The sequence below is a fragment of the Sander vitreus genome, chromosome 14, assembly GCF_031162955.1.
Source record: "Sander vitreus isolate 19-12246 chromosome 14, sanVit1, whole genome shotgun sequence".
NCBI lineage: Eukaryota > Metazoa > Chordata > Actinopteri > Perciformes > Percidae > Sander > Sander vitreus.
The window spans coordinates 14,100,896-14,118,736 of record NC_135868.1 but is presented as its reverse complement, the minus strand read 5'-3'; the positions used below and the strand labels follow the sequence as shown (position 1 = coordinate 14,118,736).

Genomic DNA, 17,841 nt, shown 5'->3' with positions numbered 1-17,841 from the left:
CCGGCTTATTTATGTAGCATGGAAGCTTGGTGGAATAGCAAGCTAGCGTTAGCTAACTAACCACCAGCCTGCTTCTAAATAAATACTTTTTAACAGTCAAACTGAAACACTGGCGGTGAGCTCCAGGTCCTGCAGCCGCAGATGGACTGTCATCAGTGGGGATCGGCCAGCATACAACAACACACAAGTTCAGATTTTTTGTTCTGCAAGTTCTCACATTGTATTCTACAAGCTCTCACATTTTGCACCATATTTACCTTCATAGTTGGAACTTGTTTGTGACACCAGTTGTAGTGAAATCCTACCCTGCAGGTGCGGTTTAAAATGACCTTGGTACTTTGTCTGGTAACCAGCATTTTCTGTGACTCCAAACCAGTTTAACCCTTTTAGTTTTCATGTCAGACCTGCAGAAAACCCATTCACAGAATTCATGTTTTTCCTCACATACCAACTCCTTGTATCCAATTCTCTTCCATGGTCCCCAATTTCAGCTTGTGTACTTATTTAAGGAGATGATCGCACATCCAACTATCTCAGTTGCAGGTGTGTTGGAAAGTATTAACTGTCTTGAGAAAAGAAGATCCTGCTTACCGCTTATCACAATCTATTGATCATACCAGTGTTTCGGTCCCTCTGGAGCTACGTCAAGGGTGTTTTAAACAATTCTTGATCTTCAACATTGATCTTAAATAGATAATGCTCTGCCCATTCTGTGTGCACAGGTGTGGGACTCCTATGGGAGTGTCTCTCAATAATTGTCAGGTGTGTACAATCTGTCACATTATAGGTAAAGTAAAATAAAAAAACGGGACAAGTTAGACAACACAACAATAATTAAGTTTATTTACAAGACTATTTAAAGAAATTGCATATCTGATAAATGAAAACCGGCATTGCAGCTTTGTTTGTTTGTTTGTTTATTGGTTTGCACACATTCATTAAAAAAATATAACATTACAACATAAATTGCAACATATCTCTTTCACATAGAAAGAGAAAAAGTGTGTGCTGGAGAGGTCAGAAACCCGTGGGGGGCTTATAGCCAAACCTCACCAGGGGCCTGTTGCACAAAAGTAGAATGAAGAAATCCAGGATAACTGAAAAAGCGCAGCTTGACTTAGTGTGATACGCTCATCGCGGCTTAATCGGTTGCACGTTTGCCGAGCCAGGATGAGAAGGTGAAGCTGTGTCAAGCCAGGTGTAGATAGCTGTGATAAGTGCACGTTCACAGCTTTCTTAAATAGACCACGGTATCGATCACAGATTTACTGATGCAGAAATGGAGAAGATGCGTGCGGCATATGTTTAACCCGCTGAGCAGCAGCTGTTAATGGAAAATTACGAGGAGGTGAAACATATAATATGCAAAAAGGGAAATACGGCTGTTGTTATCAGACAGAGAGAAAAAGTCCAACAGACAAAACAATGCGTAAGGATTTAAAAAGATCTACTTAGGGCCTACTAGTCACTCCATATTTTTACAAAGTTTTAACTGCTTTTAATATGCTTGTTTTGTGTTGGTTTTATTGCTGTATCTGTTTTTATGTGCTAAATGTGCTGGTTTTACTGTAAAGTGTCTTTGAGTAGCCTGTAAAGTACTATATAAATAAAATGTTTTATTATTTAGCCTACTTTGCCTTAAAAGTGAGCAGAGGGAATTCATGTTCCTCGGGAAATTTACCCTATGAACTAGGCTTAATTTCAAACCCTTATTCATAATGAGAGAATATGTTTTACAACCATATCCACAAATCTCTATAAGCTATAATTCTAAATATCGTTCTACAATTAATGTTCATACAGAACAAACATGACTGGACAAAAACTAGAAAAAGAAGTAAGTGACTTCAATACACACTGTAAGCATATCTGTAAAACAATATAGCCTATTATTCAGGGTTTTTTCTCACTCCCAAGCTCCAAGATGCGTGACGGCACCAAAATAAAAAGATTAAGAAGCTTTGTGGCATTCCAACACATTCCCACTCCCATCTCGTAAAATACGGACGTTTGGTCAGGTGCCATTGTCGTCGTTATTGACGCTAAAAGTCTCCTTTAGAGTCAGTTATTTCGGATCAGAGCAGCAGCTGATTTAACACATCAGACTCCAGGATTAATCTTAGCCTGGCTGTTAGCCTGCTGTGGAGCAGGCTAGCTGCAAAGAATAAATCTCCATGGTTGCTTGGCTGGGTTTAATTCAACCTGCTTTTGTGCAACCAAATCAAAGCTAAATTCATCCAGGATAACTTGAATATCCCGGCTTAATCCCTTATCCTGGTTTTGTGCAACAGGCCCCTGGTCACTAGAACCTAATTTACAGGAAATAAAAATAAAAACAAAGGACATGAAATAAACTCAATATGGCAAAATTAGAATAAGAAAAATACTTACAGGCTTAAACTCAATTTGGTTAAAAAAAAAATGATGATGATAAAAGAAACTAAATAACAAGACTTATGATTAAAGAAAAAGGCAGGCGATTTGAATAATAAAAACCGAAGAAGAGTTCAAAAAGCTGGTAAATCATTTCAATAGCTGCTAGTCAGGAGGTTAGATATCCACTGAGTACAATTTTTCTTTGTTTTCTTTCATATATATAGGTAGGGAGGATGAGCTGCATGTCAGGTGTATGTACTTACACAAAGATATGCCTTTATTTCTAAGTGTCAGTGCTTAAATTCATTCCCATCTGGTGTTTGCGCCTACATCTCTGCATTTGGCTGACCTGTGTGCCTGCCTCCTGTCATCCAGTGCAGTATGTTGGATGGAGTCCACAAGCTAGTGTATATAATCCCCCAGCATGCACCGAGCTCCCACCCGTCCAGAGCCAGGTTGTTGTTGCCATGAGGACAGCGAAGCAACAGGGAAACCGAGCTGCAGGAACACGCTTCCTCTGGGCTTGAATATATCTAAGAATGGGAGGATGAAGCTTTCTTGTTATGATATGTCTGTCTGTTTCTCTCACATTGCAGGTTTCATTTGGATGTATTTCTAAGCAACAGAGGTGGACCTGACAGACCAAAAAAAGATTTACTCTGCTCTTTGAATTCTCTTCCCTTGTGTCAACAGTTTATTCAGAAACAAAACACCCACTTGCAAATATGTTTTTTTTAAACCACAAAATTGTGAAAATGGAGCTATCACAATGACGAGCCCTCCAGACTGAAGAGACGGTGAGTTGCAATACTTGATTTTCTCCCCCCCCCCCATAAGATCACTATACTTCTGAGCCTTTGATAACACTATGCTTTGTATTATAGCTCTTGAAGCTGTCAGGCCCCAGTAAATAACTGTGATTTCACCTTTGTACACTATTTCACTCTCTATCATGTACGCTCCCAGAGGAGTTTAAGAGGAGTCAGCCTCCATCACTCACTGCTCTGGGGAGCTGCTGTCATCACCAGCAGTCAGGCTACACAGTATTCCAAAGCTACATACCGAGATATACAATTACTACCTTAAAAATATGATTTTCAAAACAGAAATATTTTTATTTTCTCCCTGATTCACTCTATTCAAAATTAGACTTTGTAGGTGGAGTTTTCAAGGTGACCACAAAGATCTAAGTGGAAAATAATTTAGGAGCTCTTCGATATACAAGCATTAAATACGTCCAACGCATGTCGAACTTGATCAAAAATCACTGAGCATGCTTGCATTTTACATGTAGAAACAGCCCTTTTTTCAAAAGGTGTCTAAAAAATGAGAGTGATCGGTCCTACTGTAGTCTTTCTCTCTCCGTCCCTCGTTCTCACACGTTATAGTGTTGCAGCGTTCAGCAGAACAACGTGAGGAGATCTGAGGGTGGCATCTCCCTTCTAACACTCCCTTGGCAATTTAAACAGAGCGTTTAAGCAAGTCACACATTTTTTGATGAGCTGATCAGTTAGTCATTTCTACAGGCTTACCTAATATTCTTGTTTCCATGTTAAAAGCAATGATTACATATATACATATTCATATGACATGCCAATATATATTGTTGCATGGATTATTTTACAGTTATTGTGTGATTACTGATAGCAATTACATTTTTTCCCCAGTTACAGTTAATCTTCAAGCAGTGTTATAAAAACCAGTGGACATATAATGTACAGAAATATATTTTTGCTTTTGCCCCCCCTAGAGGTGGATTTAGCAATGGTTCATATAAAGAGAGAGCTTTTGATCTGTAGTGACAACCCCAGTTATCTAAATAAACAAAAACAAAAATGTTGAATGTAATAAAAGCCAAGGATTATGTGTTTCTCTGACATTATAATGTGCCCAGCGAGATGATGTTTACAGTATTTCTTAACAGATAATTGAGTGGTTAGGTCCTTAAAGGACCACTGAGCTTTCAACAGCCTCTGATGGTGGTCAGTGAATGGAGGTTTCTTAGCAAGAAAGCAAACAAGAAAACTTTATTTATGTAACACTTTTGAAATAGAAGTTGCAAAGGAAGAAGAAAAGGTATGAGAGGGAGGATAAAGAGAGAGAAAAAGCATAAATTAAATGCAGCTACAACACATAGTGTAAGGCATACAATCAAGAGATTGCCAGAGAAAACAAATGAGCTTTTAGCTGCTTTTTAAAGATGTGTACTGATTTGGTTTGTCTGAGACCTTTCAGGAGCCTGTTCCAGGATGGATGGCACAACTGTTACCTCTGTATCTTATCATCTTGGATTATTGCAGCACTGTAAACAACATAAATATAAACTGAAAATATTGACACTCATAGTTTGCCAAAGATGATTCAGCACCCCCATCTGACAGCATTTCACCTTATCGCCTTTGCTTTCTGTTCAGACAGAACCCTCCATCAGCAGCTGTCTGATTATGAACATCTACTTCCTGTTATCCAAGAGATGAGAAAAACATTAAACTATTTTCAGTTAAAAAGAACAGATGAATTCATTAGGCCGCACCTTAACCCTATCGGCCTTCTCGTATTTATGTGTTGCAGAAAGTCACGTTTCCCCCATTTTCACTATTGTGACATCAGTAAATATAAATTCCTCACTCTTTTTCTCAGCTGTCTCTCTCTCTCACACGTGCAGACAGGCCAACAGATGTTTGAGGGGATTGCCGTCCACCAATGGCTGTGCTGGGGAACTCTCTCCCTGTTGGCAGCAGGGGTGGCATTATCATCTGAAACACGCTGGCTGTGTCCAAAGTCCTGCCGCTGCAACACCGTGCTGCTGGAGGTGAACTGCTCTGATGGCCAACTTACCACAGTGCCCAACGGTCTCCCACAAAACTCTAAACTACTAAACCTAACACATAATAAGATCAAGACTGTGGTGCACCAGCAGTTCCGGACTTTGACACAACTTTTTGATTTGGATTTAAGTGACAATATTATAGTAATAATTGAAGTGGAAGCGTTTCTCGGCCTGCAAAGTCTGATAACTCTGCGTCTTGCCCGCAACCACCTGAAGATTATTCCTGTCGGAGTGTTTGCTGGTTTGCCAAAACTGAAGTTACTGGACATAAGCAGCAATGAGATCCTTGTTTTTCTAGATTTTACCTTCCGTGACTTAACTTCCCTGCAGTTCATTAAAGCAGCAGATAATGACTTAGTTTTTATTTCTCATCAAGCTTTTACAGGCTTAACCAGTCTGCAAGAGCTGCGCCTTGACGGCTGCAACCTCACTGCTGTGCCAACAGAGGCACTCACACAGCTCGGGAGCCTGAAAAGTCTTCATTTTTACCAAATGGGCATCACCACGCTGCCAAACTACTCTTTTCGTCACCTAGAGCATCTGAAGGAACTTCTCATTAGTCATTGCCGCTGGCTGGAGAACCTGTCAGGAAACAGTCTCTTTGGCCTAAATCTTACATCCCTAACCATTAGACACTGTAACCTCAGTGTTGTCCCCTACATCTCTTTGCATCATCTTGTATATCTTGTATACCTTGACCTTTCTTTTAACCCAATCACCTACATTCATGAAAACCTGTTTGGAGACATGCTCCGGCTCCAAGAGCTCCATCTGGTGGGGGGATCATTGCTACGTATCGAAATCGGAGCATTCAAGGGTTTGGCACATTTCAAATTGCTGAATGTATCTAGAAACTTTCTCACCACACTCGAGGTAGGAGCTTTCCATTCGGTGGACGTCCTAAGAACTCTGGGAATCGATAACAACCCACTAGCATGCGACTGCCGTCTGCTGTGGGTGGTGCAAAGACGACTCTATCTGGACTTTGGTGGAAATCCACCGACTTGCGCAACCTCCGTCCAGTTGCAGGGATGGTATTTTCTAGACTTTACTGAAGCTGAGCTCCCAGGCCTGCTCACATGTCGGCAGCCTAGTATTCTAAACCCTAAACCTCAAGAAGTGAGAGTAGATCAAGGACACACGGTTGTGTTTTATTGCAATGCAGAAGGTGACCCTCTGCCATCTGTCACCTGGATAAGCCCGCAGCTAAAACCTCTGTCACCTATTGGTAGAATACGGGCTCTCTCTAATGGCTCGCTGGAGGTTCGCTATGCTCAACCTCAAGACAGTGGTGCTTATCTCTGTGTGGCATCTAATGCGGCAGGAAATGACAGCCTGCTCGTCAGCATTCATGTCCGAGCCTTTCCATCATCTTCTAAAAACCCCTTTCATCTTAAAGGTTGGTTTGCCTTTCCATCTGCCTCTCCAGGTGTGAATGGAAATCAGAATATCCCATTAGATGTCAAGACGTTACTGGTAGCTGCAACCATTGGATTGATTTCATTTTTCAGCTCTGTGAGCGTTTGTTTCATCTTCATGTTTTTCTGGAGTAAGAGTAAAGGGCAAATAAAGCACACAGCCACAATAGCATACGTGCCACGAAGCGCTGTGTCAAGTAGTAACGGAGGGAAAGGCAACTATATGGAAACAAGCAGGTTCACCATGAAACTAATATGAGTCTATAAGTAAAAATCCTGTTTTCACTTGGTTTGACCTAGTACATTCAAATGTAAAACTTGTATTTTAATTTTCATTACTAGAGATAATTAATTTAATTTTAGAGCATGTAAACTTGTTTCCAACAGAGGCTGACTGTTGATTAATTCATATAAACTAAAGCATGTTAGCCTATGTTGTGCAATAGTGAAAAAAGACAAGACATACTGGAAATTGTAAGAAGCCTATAAGCCCTTCTGGACATTAATACAATGTTAAGTTACATTTTAGGACCATACAGTATAACCTAGAGTTTGACATCATTATAGCTTTATTTACTTATATACTGTCTCTTTTATGAGACGGAAGCTACACTATAACAAAGCCTGAAAGTAAAACAACCAAAGTAAGCAATATTTAATGAGCATAATGCATGTTCTATGTAGAGATGTAAATTATTCAGTTAATGTATTCATGTATTCATGTATTCATGTTAATATATATATATATATATATATATATATATATATATATATATATATATATATATATATATATATATATATATATATAAACAATTTAAGAACTTCTTTGTTTTGTCTATTTGGTTTCTAAAGAACAGATGATATATTAGACTTTTTAAATGAAATAAGTATGATGGACCTCAGATGGTAGCCGTAAGATAAAATGTAGTATAGCAATGTTAACCTTATATCTATGTTAATGTACACGACTTGCATTTATGTAATTTCTACTTAATTTAAAAAAAAAAAAAATCTTTTGCTGGTATTCTAATATTGTCACATTTACTGCTGCAATCATTATTTAATGGATGTTTGGATTGTATGTTTTCTTTCCCAATAAAGCACTTAATAAGTTTGCTTTCTAAAAGTAGCACAACAAAATTATTGTGCTTTCAAAAATGTATTTTTTGGTGTGCTTATTTGGTGGTTCTTGGTCAAAAAATGTAGGCCTACATCAGAACATCTGAAGCAGTAACGGGAAGCATTGTGTTTGCTTTGTGAATGCTTGATAAACAGGTTAAATAGGCTAAATGATTTATTTCACTAAATCAATAACTGTTAACCACAAGCACAGACAAAGGTCTTTAAGTTAAAGTATAGTGTAATTGTATGCAGCGAGCACACAAAGAGCACTTTGTATCTTTGTAACATACATTTTTGCCGATAACCAACACTTAAAAAATTGTCTGCCACAAGGAAGTTCATCCAAATTATGTTATTGCCATGGCAATACATTAGCCCTCCACTGTGTGGCCGCCATTGTAATGTACCAGCCAAATGATTTGGAAGTTAAGATAATTACATAACGTATTTATATTTTCTTTTGCTAACATTAGGTATTTACACGTGACGACAAAGGACGTGCCTCGTGGCCCGCCTTATTCTGCCTTTTTCAGCCTCTGATTGGCTTACCCTGATATTCTTACCTTAACCTTAACCAATCCCTACTCCTCATGCCTAAAGCCCCTGACACACCAACCCGACGGCTGACCATCGGCTCCCCGAGGTCCAAAAAGTGCCTTGGAACACACCGAAGCGACGCCATCTTGAGCGTACGTTCTGCGCGTGCCCGCAAAAAATGAAAACCGGAAATGACAAGACGTCACGTGGGTCTGGCTTCTCCAGCCGATAGTAATGGCGGCTGTTCGAAATACGATCTCGTATTTTACGGAAATAATTCACTGAAACGTGTTTCTGAAAACATTTTAAGCGAGAAATAGGCCATACGGTTGCTAAATCTGTCTTCATTTCAGATTGACAAAGTTCAGTTTAAAAGATTTTCGTCTTTTTTCTAGCTTGAGTAGGTTTATGGCCCTGACACACCAACCTGATAATCGCCTGTCGGACAGTCTGACGTGGTCAGTGACTCGAGTCTGTTCGGTGTGTTCCGTGCTGTCGTCCGGAGGCATAGACATATATAAGAATGGACCAACAGATCCCATTGCTCTGGACGGAGACCAGTGAAGGATATTATAAGCACTTTTACAGTGATGGCTGAGCGTTACTGCGCAGCCTCCAACTGAGAGAGACAACGTAAATGTGACGTGAGCAACCTGTCTGAAAGTTGTAAGTCTTCTGGTAGCTGTGCCAAGAGAAATCTCAATCATTCCCAATCTTGCAGAGACGGAGAGCGTAGGTATATGTAAGGAGATAACATAAGCACAGGATAATTATTGCTAGATAAATTGCTAGTTAACATTAGTAATTAAACTTAAACAGTGAATGTAAGTCAAAACTGCCTGCGAGCTTCTCCTGTACTATACGGTAATTCCTCTACTATGCGACAGTAAGTCGCGTGGTTATGACACAATCGTTAGCCTATTTTTACAAACTACGGAGCCATAACGTGAGGTACAAGGTAATGGAGCCTTTTATACGAGTCTTTCAGATGTAAAGTTATTCGCTGTCAAAGTGGCGCCAAAATGAATGGCAGTCAATGGAATGCTAACGGGAGGTGATGGCTTGGTAACATCGAAATGGCGCCATAGGAGCTACGCGTTCCGGGGAGAGGCTTACGCCGCCTTCCCACTGGCACTTGAAATCAGCTCCATAATACGCAATACGCCCCCAGTGGACGTCGTACTACACCGTTGAAAAGCGTTGGAAGCGACTCACAAAAATGGCGGAGAGACTAGAACAACTGATAAGTGTCTGAATGTACGATTCTCTATGACTTCTCTGATGAGGGTTATAGAGATATAAATAGAAAGGCTGCTGCGTGGAGAAAAGTTGCCCAGGACGTTGACAGTCAGGTCGGTTAAATGTGATATAGCGGTATAATGTCAATAGTTTGATGGCTGTTGTTAGCTAACCAATTAGCATTAGCAGGTTTGTTTATCAGTACCATAGCAACGCTAACTTCCGCTTGGATTGTCGGATAGGAACCGTCAGTAGCCTGTCGCAAGAGTTTTTCAACGCATCCGGATGACCAACTGTCGCACCGCACTCGTTCGGACCCTATTCGCATGTGGTCTGCGAATCTCCATAGGAAATGAATGACTTCTGGTCGTTTCGCAGCCGTATCGGAGCTGATTTCAAGTGCCAGTGGGAAGGCGGCATCACCCCCTTGGTTGGAGGAGCTGTCTGCCTTCATTTTGGCCGACCTGACTTGCTGGGTCGGAGGGCGGGCAGTCAGACTCACTCCACCAATCTGATTGGTGGAGTGCTAACCCGGAAATAACGAGCGGGATGAGTGACGAACGCTTCTCAAAATCTGACGAAAATCTTTTAAACTGACCTTTGTCGATCTTAAATGAAGACAGATTCAGCAACTGTATGGCCTATTTCTGGCTTAAAACGTTTTCAGAAACACGTTTCAGTGAACTATTTTCGTAAAATACGAGATCGTATTTCGAACAAGCCGCCATTAGAAGCCAGACCCACATGACGCGTTGTCATTTCCGGTTTTCATTTTTTGTATTACGTCTCGCACAGATCCGATTTAGGATTTGATTTGCCCCTAAATAAGTGGCAGTGGAGAAACCCATGTGACAGTTACAGGGGTTTCTCGGTTCTAAACAAATAAACAAACAATCTCTGGCTTTATCCAGTCACATTGTCTGTGTCCGAAATCACTCACTACTAGTCCACTTTATAGCGTAGTGGTCAGGGTGAGTCATTTACATGGAAAAAGAACTTAAAACATTTTCATTTTAGCAAGACCTATGACTTTAAATTAACCTCCCTGGTTGCTGCTTTTAGTCTCCCATTTGTATGTGTTTATCTGCCTTTTATATTGATGCTTTTACCCTGTAGCAGTTTGAGATTTGTTTTAAATGTAAAGTGCGTTATAAATAAAATGTATTATTATTATGTATTGATTTAGACCAGGAAGGCTCCTGACCCAGACGGTGTGTCACCATCCTGCTTGAAAATCTGTGCAGACCAGCTGGCCCCCATCTTCACTCAGATCTTCAACAGATCACTGGAGCTATCTGAAGTTCCATCCTGCTTCAAACGCTCCACAATCATCCCAGTCCCCAAAAAACCCTCCATCTCTGGACTAAATGACTACAGGCCTGTCGCCCTGACATCTGTAGTCATGAAGTCCTTTGAAAGACTGGTGTTGGCCCACCTGAAGGACATCACAGTCCCCTTGCTGGACCCCCTGCAGTTTGATTACAGGGCTAACAGGTCTGTGGATGATGCAGTCAACTTGGGACTGCATTACATCATGCAACACCTTGACTCTCCAGCATCTCTATGCAAGGATCCTGTTCGTGGACTTCAGCTCGGCGTTCAACACCATCATCCCGGACATCCTCAGCACCAAACTCACCCAGCTCACTGTGCCAGCCTCCACCTGTCAGTGGATCAAAAACTTCCTGACTGACAGGAGTCAGCACCTGGACTATTAGTACTGGCGCCCCACAGGGGTGTGTGCTCTCCCCACTGCTCTTCTCCCTCTACACCAATGACTGCACCTCAGGAGAACCATCTGTTAAACTCCTGAAGTTCGCTGACGACACAATGGTCATCGGCCTCATCTGGGATGGTGATGAGTCGGCCTACAGACAGGGAGGTTGATCAGCTGGCTCTCTGGTGCGGTCAGAACAACCTTGAGCTTAACACGCTCAAAACTGTGGAGATGATCGTGGATTTCAGGAGGAGCTCCCTACCTCTTCCCCCCATTGCCATACTCATCAGCCCTGTGTCTGCTGTGGAATCCTTCAGGTTTCTGGGATCCACTATATCCCAGGACCTAAAGTGGGAGCCCAACACTGACACCATCATCAAGAAGGCCCAGCAGAGGATGTACTTCATGCGCCAGTTCAGGAAACTCAACCTGCCTAAGGAGCTGCTGATCCACTTCTACACAGCCATAATCCAGTCTGTCCTCTGCACGTCCATCACTGTCTGGTTTGAATCTTCCACCAAAAAGGACAGGCGCAAACTACAACGGACAGTTAGGACTGCAGAAAAGATCATCAGTGCCAACCTGCCCTCCATTCATACACTTCCAGAGTCAGGAAACGGGCAGGAAACATCACTGCAGACCCATCTCACCCCGGACACAACCTGTTCCAGCTTCTCCCCTCTGGTAGGTGCTACAGAGCACTGTATGCCAAAACCAACAGACTCAGGAACAGTTTCTTTCCACAAGCCATAACTCTGATGAACAGCTGACTTCTGACTCACAGTGTCAGGTTCAATTCCTGTGCAATAACCCAGCAACACTGTCTCTAATCAACACCTGTTTACTAGTTCCAAGTAATTATTTATTCATCATTCTGTATTTCAGAGCTGTTCATACTGTTCATATTGTAATATAATACTTATATAATAACATAATACTTATTTATTTCAGCATCCCTTGCACTGTGCTCCATAATTAAAATAATAATAATTTATCATAAAAATAATTTACTCCTGCACATTTTGCACTCTTCATTGCACTACTGCCTCAACCTGTCTATATTGTTTCTGTTTATAGTGTGTATATATTGCTGGTTTTTGTTGTTTGTTTTGTATGAGTAAGCACATTGTGAGCAATGTATAATCCAAAGCAAAATTCCTCGTATGTGTCCTCATACCTGGCAAATAAAGCTGATTCTGATTCTGATCCTGATTCTGATTTGGGACTGCCATTGCATCGTTTTATTTTGAACACAACACCGTACCCCCGGAAGTACATCTACTGCTCCGGATGTTTGGTTAGTGACAAGTAGGCAGCGGCTAGTATTAGAGGTTAGCTGTGTACAGGTCGCTAATAAGGAACATCCTTTTTGCACATTAACGTGAATTTAAAGCGTATTCATAACTTAAATAAATATGGTTACGAACAGATAATTGAATACGCACAGTGAGAGGTAAAAAAGGTCCCCCAAAACACCCTAACGTTATACCGGCTCAAGTTAGCACAACAATAGCACAACGCTAGCTAACGATATAGCTAGCTAGACACCCAGACGTTAGCTACGTTTGTTAGCATTGTTTAGAGATTACAGCCATGACGCTGGCAGTTGATCGGGAACCCAGAAAGACTGCGGGTAACCGCTTGTCAAAGTTACTGGATGCTGAAGAAGAGGATGAATTCTACAAGACCACGTATGGAGGCTTCAACGATGTGAGTAACCAGTGAACTAGCTAATACGTGAGCATTGGCTCCCAGCTAGCTTGAGTTGGTCTATTGGTTGAAGATTCAATATGTTCACAAATATAATAAAATAAGTAAATAACAAACCTAAAAGGCAATAAAGGAAAAAACTAAATATAAAAAGACATGCAATATAATAAAATATAAGAAGCAATAAAAGAAGTATATACATTCTAGGCCTATTAACAAAACAGTGACTATTGCACAAAGAATGAATAACAGTTATTGCACAGTGGGTTGAATTATATTTGAGACGGTATTGCACAGGTTGCACTCTGTGTGTGTGTGTGTGTGTTAGTTATTTATTTAGCAGTCTTATGACCTGGGAAATAATATGTTCCTCAGACTGACTACTCATTTTAATTAATAAAACGGTTTATTTTCATTATAATCCAAAGGGGACACATGGCACTGCCTTAGAGTATCGGTATCGGCTCCGATACTGCCTAAAACGCTGGTATCGGTATCGGGAAGTACTGGAGTTTATGCACCGATCCGATACCACGTAATAAAGCCCTAAAGAAAATCTACGTTAAAGTAGTTTATTTGTGTTCTTTTTCCGTGACTGTTAAACTGGATAATAAAATAAAGTTCTGTGGCGATCATTGTTTGTGTCTAACCTGAGCCAGACCGACAACAAAGATAGAAATAATATCACATCCATACAGGGATACTAGTATACAGTTGTTAAAACATAATAAAATATATGACACACTGGTATCGGATTGGTACTCGGTAGTGGTGCACGATATATCGGCCGCCGATATAATATCGGCCGATATGGTCATTTCTTTAACACATCGGTATCGGTTCAATGTCAAATTATATAAATATTATTATTTTCTTCTGAAAATCTGATGACCGTCATATTTTGCACACAGGTAAAGGTGCAGCAGCCATCTTCTTTGTTTTCAAGTAGCAGGGAATTCATGCGGAACCGTCGCAACTCTGCCATCGACTCTATACACGATGTGATTGGCCTGACCAGAATTTGGTTTTTCCAGCTTGCAAGCCAACGGAGAGTTGCTAGACTGACCCTGGCTGCAAATTACATTTGCTGCCGCTAGGGTGCGTCTAGATTTCTAGGCTAAGATGTTTGGATAAATCATGCCCTTTTCTTTCCTTCCAGGAATCAGGAGATGACGAGTATCATGGAGAACATTCAGACACAGAGGATGAGGTGGACAGCGACTTTGACATCGATGAGGGTGATGAGCCAGACAGCGACCAGGAGGAGGATGCTCCTCGGAGGAAAAGTCGGGTTGTCACTAAAGCGTATAAGGTAGCAACAATTATTTCAGGAGTGATCAGAAGTTGAATGAAGTTTCTGCATTAATAAGGTCTACATTCATATGAAAGTGACCCAAATTAAAATGCAGCATAACATAACTTATTTTTTGTGACGTACAAGTATTTTGGGTGATTTGATTCAGAATTAAATATATTTGCAGTTAATAGGCTTTTTATCTTTGTTTAATCCAAGGAACCAATAAAGGTGGCAAAACCCAAACCCAAAAGGCCGTCCGAGGAACAGAAGAAGACTGAGAAAGTTAAAGTGGAGCTCAAAAGGAGGATTCCACAAGAATTCCAAGATTTTGCAGAAAGTAAGATTGGTACAAACCTCCCACCAATGGCTACACACTGTTTTCAGATGCCCCCTGTAAATGATCCAAAAACACTTAACTTAAACAGATTAACACATAAACCATCACTTCATAAGCACATGATGATTACATCACAACTGCATTAGAGGGTCAGTTTTTGAACATATGAGGATTGTTTTAACAGGATTTTTTCTCCTTTTGGGTTTTTTGAGCTGTGATGTATGCTTAATCATTCTTTAGCTCGGAAGTCTGTGCGACAGTCTACCAGTGAACATACCCGAAAGACCAATCTACGCTTGCAAGAGCGTCAAGATGCCCCTCGGAGAAGGAGAGGTGCTCATCGGGACCGGCCCCTTACCCAGGAAGAACTGCTGGCTGAGGCCAAAATAACAGCAGAGATCAACATTCGATCTTTAGGTAAGAATATGTTGGTCAAGTTACTCAAATGTAAAGAGAGTTTTGGTTCCAAAATGTTCTGACTGCAGTTGAAAGCTTTTGCGTAAGCTTTAGTATATTCACTCTGTAACGATCACAAATAGTCTACCACTGCTGCCGATCACCGGGTCGCTTTTAACGGACGTCGCGGGAGAGACGCCTTCCAGCCTATCCACGCCTAGTGGAGTGACAGTCGCTAGGTCAAGGTAGTTTAGTCCCTCGATCAACTCAAAACCAGCACTCCAAACCGACAGACACAGATCAAGGAACGTGAAACGCGGTCAGTTATGGGAAAACTAGTAATGTACCGATCAACAGACTGACGTGACTGACTGTTTTAACTGTGTTTGTGTATTTCCTGCATGGCTCGCTGTCTGCCGGCAGCTCGTTGTTATTTTTCTTTATTTAACTTTATTGACACTTTTGAACTGTTGCCTGATTTGGCCAATAATTGATTGTGTTTTGGAAATTATATTTTTTGTTTGGGGATTATATTTTGTCTGTCCATCCATCCATCTTCGTCCGCTTATCCGGGGTCGGGTCGGGGGGGTAGCAGCTTTTGTCTGTGTGTTTTTCAAATAAAACAAAAACAAATCATAGTTTCACACAAAAGCCGTCACATCTGTAATGTTACAGTAATGGCTAACACGAACATATGTCTGACTTCATCAGTGGAAAATTTTTTTTTACATCGCTCCAAAAAATAATATATATATATATATATATATGGTAACTATTTCATATGGTTTTTTATTACAAATACAGCATAAGTCACACAAATAATATTGCATTGACAGAAGATAAATGACAATAGAAATATTAAGTATACTGTACAATTGTATTAAGCTTAAGGATCCCAAAAAGTACACTAAGTAATTTTTCCTCTTAACAGACATTAGGCCTGATGTAGTTAGTTGCTTTGTCATGCCCATAACCTCTCTAACATATGTTATGTGATGTTATGCTATATGAGACACAAATGGTGCGTCTGTTGATGGTTACAGTATAAATAGTAATAGTTGATTTTGTGTTGGAACGGACGCCACTAGCTGTATTCAGAATGTATGTGAATAAATGTAGCCCATCTGTTTGGCGAAGAGATACACAGAATCATAGTAAATATTGGATAATGATTGATTAATTTGACTAGTGATTGTTTTTACTAAATCACTACTGACTACGCATTTACCAATCTGTTGTCTCAAGATGTCTTAAGTTGTTTCACCTAATGCCACTTGAAATAAAGATAACCTTATTTATTTTACTTTCTGTGTGTAGAGAACTATGAACGTCTGGAGGCAGACAAAAAGAAACAGGTCCACAAGAAGCGGCGTTTTGAAGGACCAACCATCCGTTACCATTCAGTCCTGATGCCACTAGTCTCTCACTCAGTCCTGAAAGAAGAAAACGTGGATGTTGAAGGGTACATTACGTATGATCTACTGCTAGACCATTGTTTCCATTTGTAGCTTGCTTGAAGTAATCTACTTCAACTGCAATGAACTTTAGTATGTATTTAAGTAGGCAAATCTTAAATAGACCAAAAGCATGTAGTCTGTTTGTGTAAAAATAGTAATTTTCCCATTTTCCAAAGGTTGGATCAGGACGTCCCTCAAACTGCACCACAGAATCCCACAACGCCGTCCCAGCAGCCTGCCGGAGGCCTGTGCTCCCGTACTTACATAACATTCAGTGAGGACGAAGCTTTCGAGGTGGCCTTTCCACACAGTGCCCAGTCGAGTCCTCAGCTGCCCGTCCAGGAGGTTTGTCCCGTCACCCACAAGGCCGCACTGTACCGAGACCCTGTCACTGATATACCTTACGCTAACACACGAGCCTTCCGCATCATCCGAGAAGCGTACCGTAAATACGTGGCTGCTCACGGATTTCCAAACACTTCAGGAGGGGTGACGGGACTTGACTCTTCAGCAACGAAGGGTTCCCGCCAGAAAATGGTTGTCAAGCAGAGTGCTATGGCAACATAGATTAGTTTCAAAAAGAATTTAGAAAATAAGTTTTTCTTTTTTCAACGGATTAGTTTGGGCAGAGCGACTTGATTGAATGACATGAGGACAAATCACCACCAGTCTCTGTCCTCCACCATGGGACTGTCTAAATCTAGTTTATCTCCATCCATACAAAGTATCCTTGGCACCAGAGATTTATTGTTCGTTGCAGACAATTTGATATTCAGCATCTCTGTGACTTATACGCCACAGTTGTGGAAGCAGTTAAAGGCAAACGCACATAATTTCAGTGCTACTGTTGACTGGACACAACATGAAATTACAAGAAGCAAAATAACTTACTAAGTAAAAAACAAACATTACCATAACCAAATCAGTTGGTGCATTACCTTAAACTACAAAAAAGTATATATTGTGATGTATCTGTGTACAGAAATTAATTTTGAACATTAACACCCTGATTGATCAAAATACCAGCTTCGAGTGGATGAAAAAACACTGATTGGCTTTGGAAGCAAAGTAAGTCTCCAGCTGCATTTTTTTCTTTTTTCTTAGACAAAATGCCTGTTTTTTACTGTCTCTATATATGGTTTCTACATATTTCTCAGCAAAAATAAATATTTGAAACTTTAGAAAAAAGGATTCATATTTACTATATCTGACTGTTTATAACACATTATATTATTATTATTATTAAACACCAAACAGTGAAACAGCTGCTACACTGAAAAGACTACTGTGGAACAACATACTAAACACAAGCATTAGTCTGTGTCTCTTGAGGGTTTTGTTAATTAATTGTTGTTTTTATTCTGTAGTCATAATTTACAGCTCGTATGACCCCAACCCCATC

The 17,841-nt window shown here is 40.6% G+C and overlaps 2 protein-coding genes across 2 annotated transcripts; both read left to right on the top strand.

Annotated features, from left to right (window-relative positions):
* Window positions 1-5,053: 5,053 nt before the first annotated feature.
* Window positions 5,054-6,883, top strand: LOC144529382 (leucine-rich repeat and immunoglobulin-like domain-containing nogo receptor-interacting protein 1). Its single transcript, XM_078268445.1, has one exon. It carries the CDS (start codon window positions 5,054-5,056, stop codon window positions 6,881-6,883), a length of 1,830 nt encoding a protein of 609 aa, XP_078124571.1.
* A 5,651-nt stretch (window positions 6,884-12,534) lies between these two features.
* vps72a (vacuolar protein sorting 72 homolog a) lies at window positions 12,535-17,627 on the top strand. The gene is made up of 6 exons (XM_078268060.1): window positions 12,535-12,952; window positions 14,112-14,264; window positions 14,466-14,586; window positions 14,827-15,003; window positions 16,300-16,444; window positions 16,616-17,627. Exons 1-6 carry the CDS (start codon window positions 12,836-12,838, stop codon window positions 17,004-17,006), a joined length of 1,104 nt encoding a protein of 367 aa, XP_078124186.1. The 5' UTR covers window positions 12,535-12,835; the 3' UTR covers window positions 17,007-17,627.
* Window positions 17,628-17,841: the final 214 nt, after the last annotated feature.

Coding starts and splice junctions, on each gene's coding strand:
- vps72a (XM_078268060.1), top strand. CDS start 12,836: ATGACGCTGGCAGTTGATCGGGAACCCAGAAAGACTGCGGGTAACCGC. Junction 12,953..14,111: donor CGTATGGAGGCTTCAACGAT/GTGAGTAACCAG, acceptor CTTTCCTTCCAG/GAATCAGGAGATGACGAGTA. Junction 14,587..14,826: donor ATTCCAAGATTTTGCAGAAA/GTAAGATTGGTA, acceptor ATCATTCTTTAG/CTCGGAAGTCTGTGCGACAG.
- LOC144529382 (XM_078268445.1), top strand. CDS start 5,054: ATGTTTGAGGGGATTGCCGTCCACCAATGGCTGTGCTGGGGAACTCTC.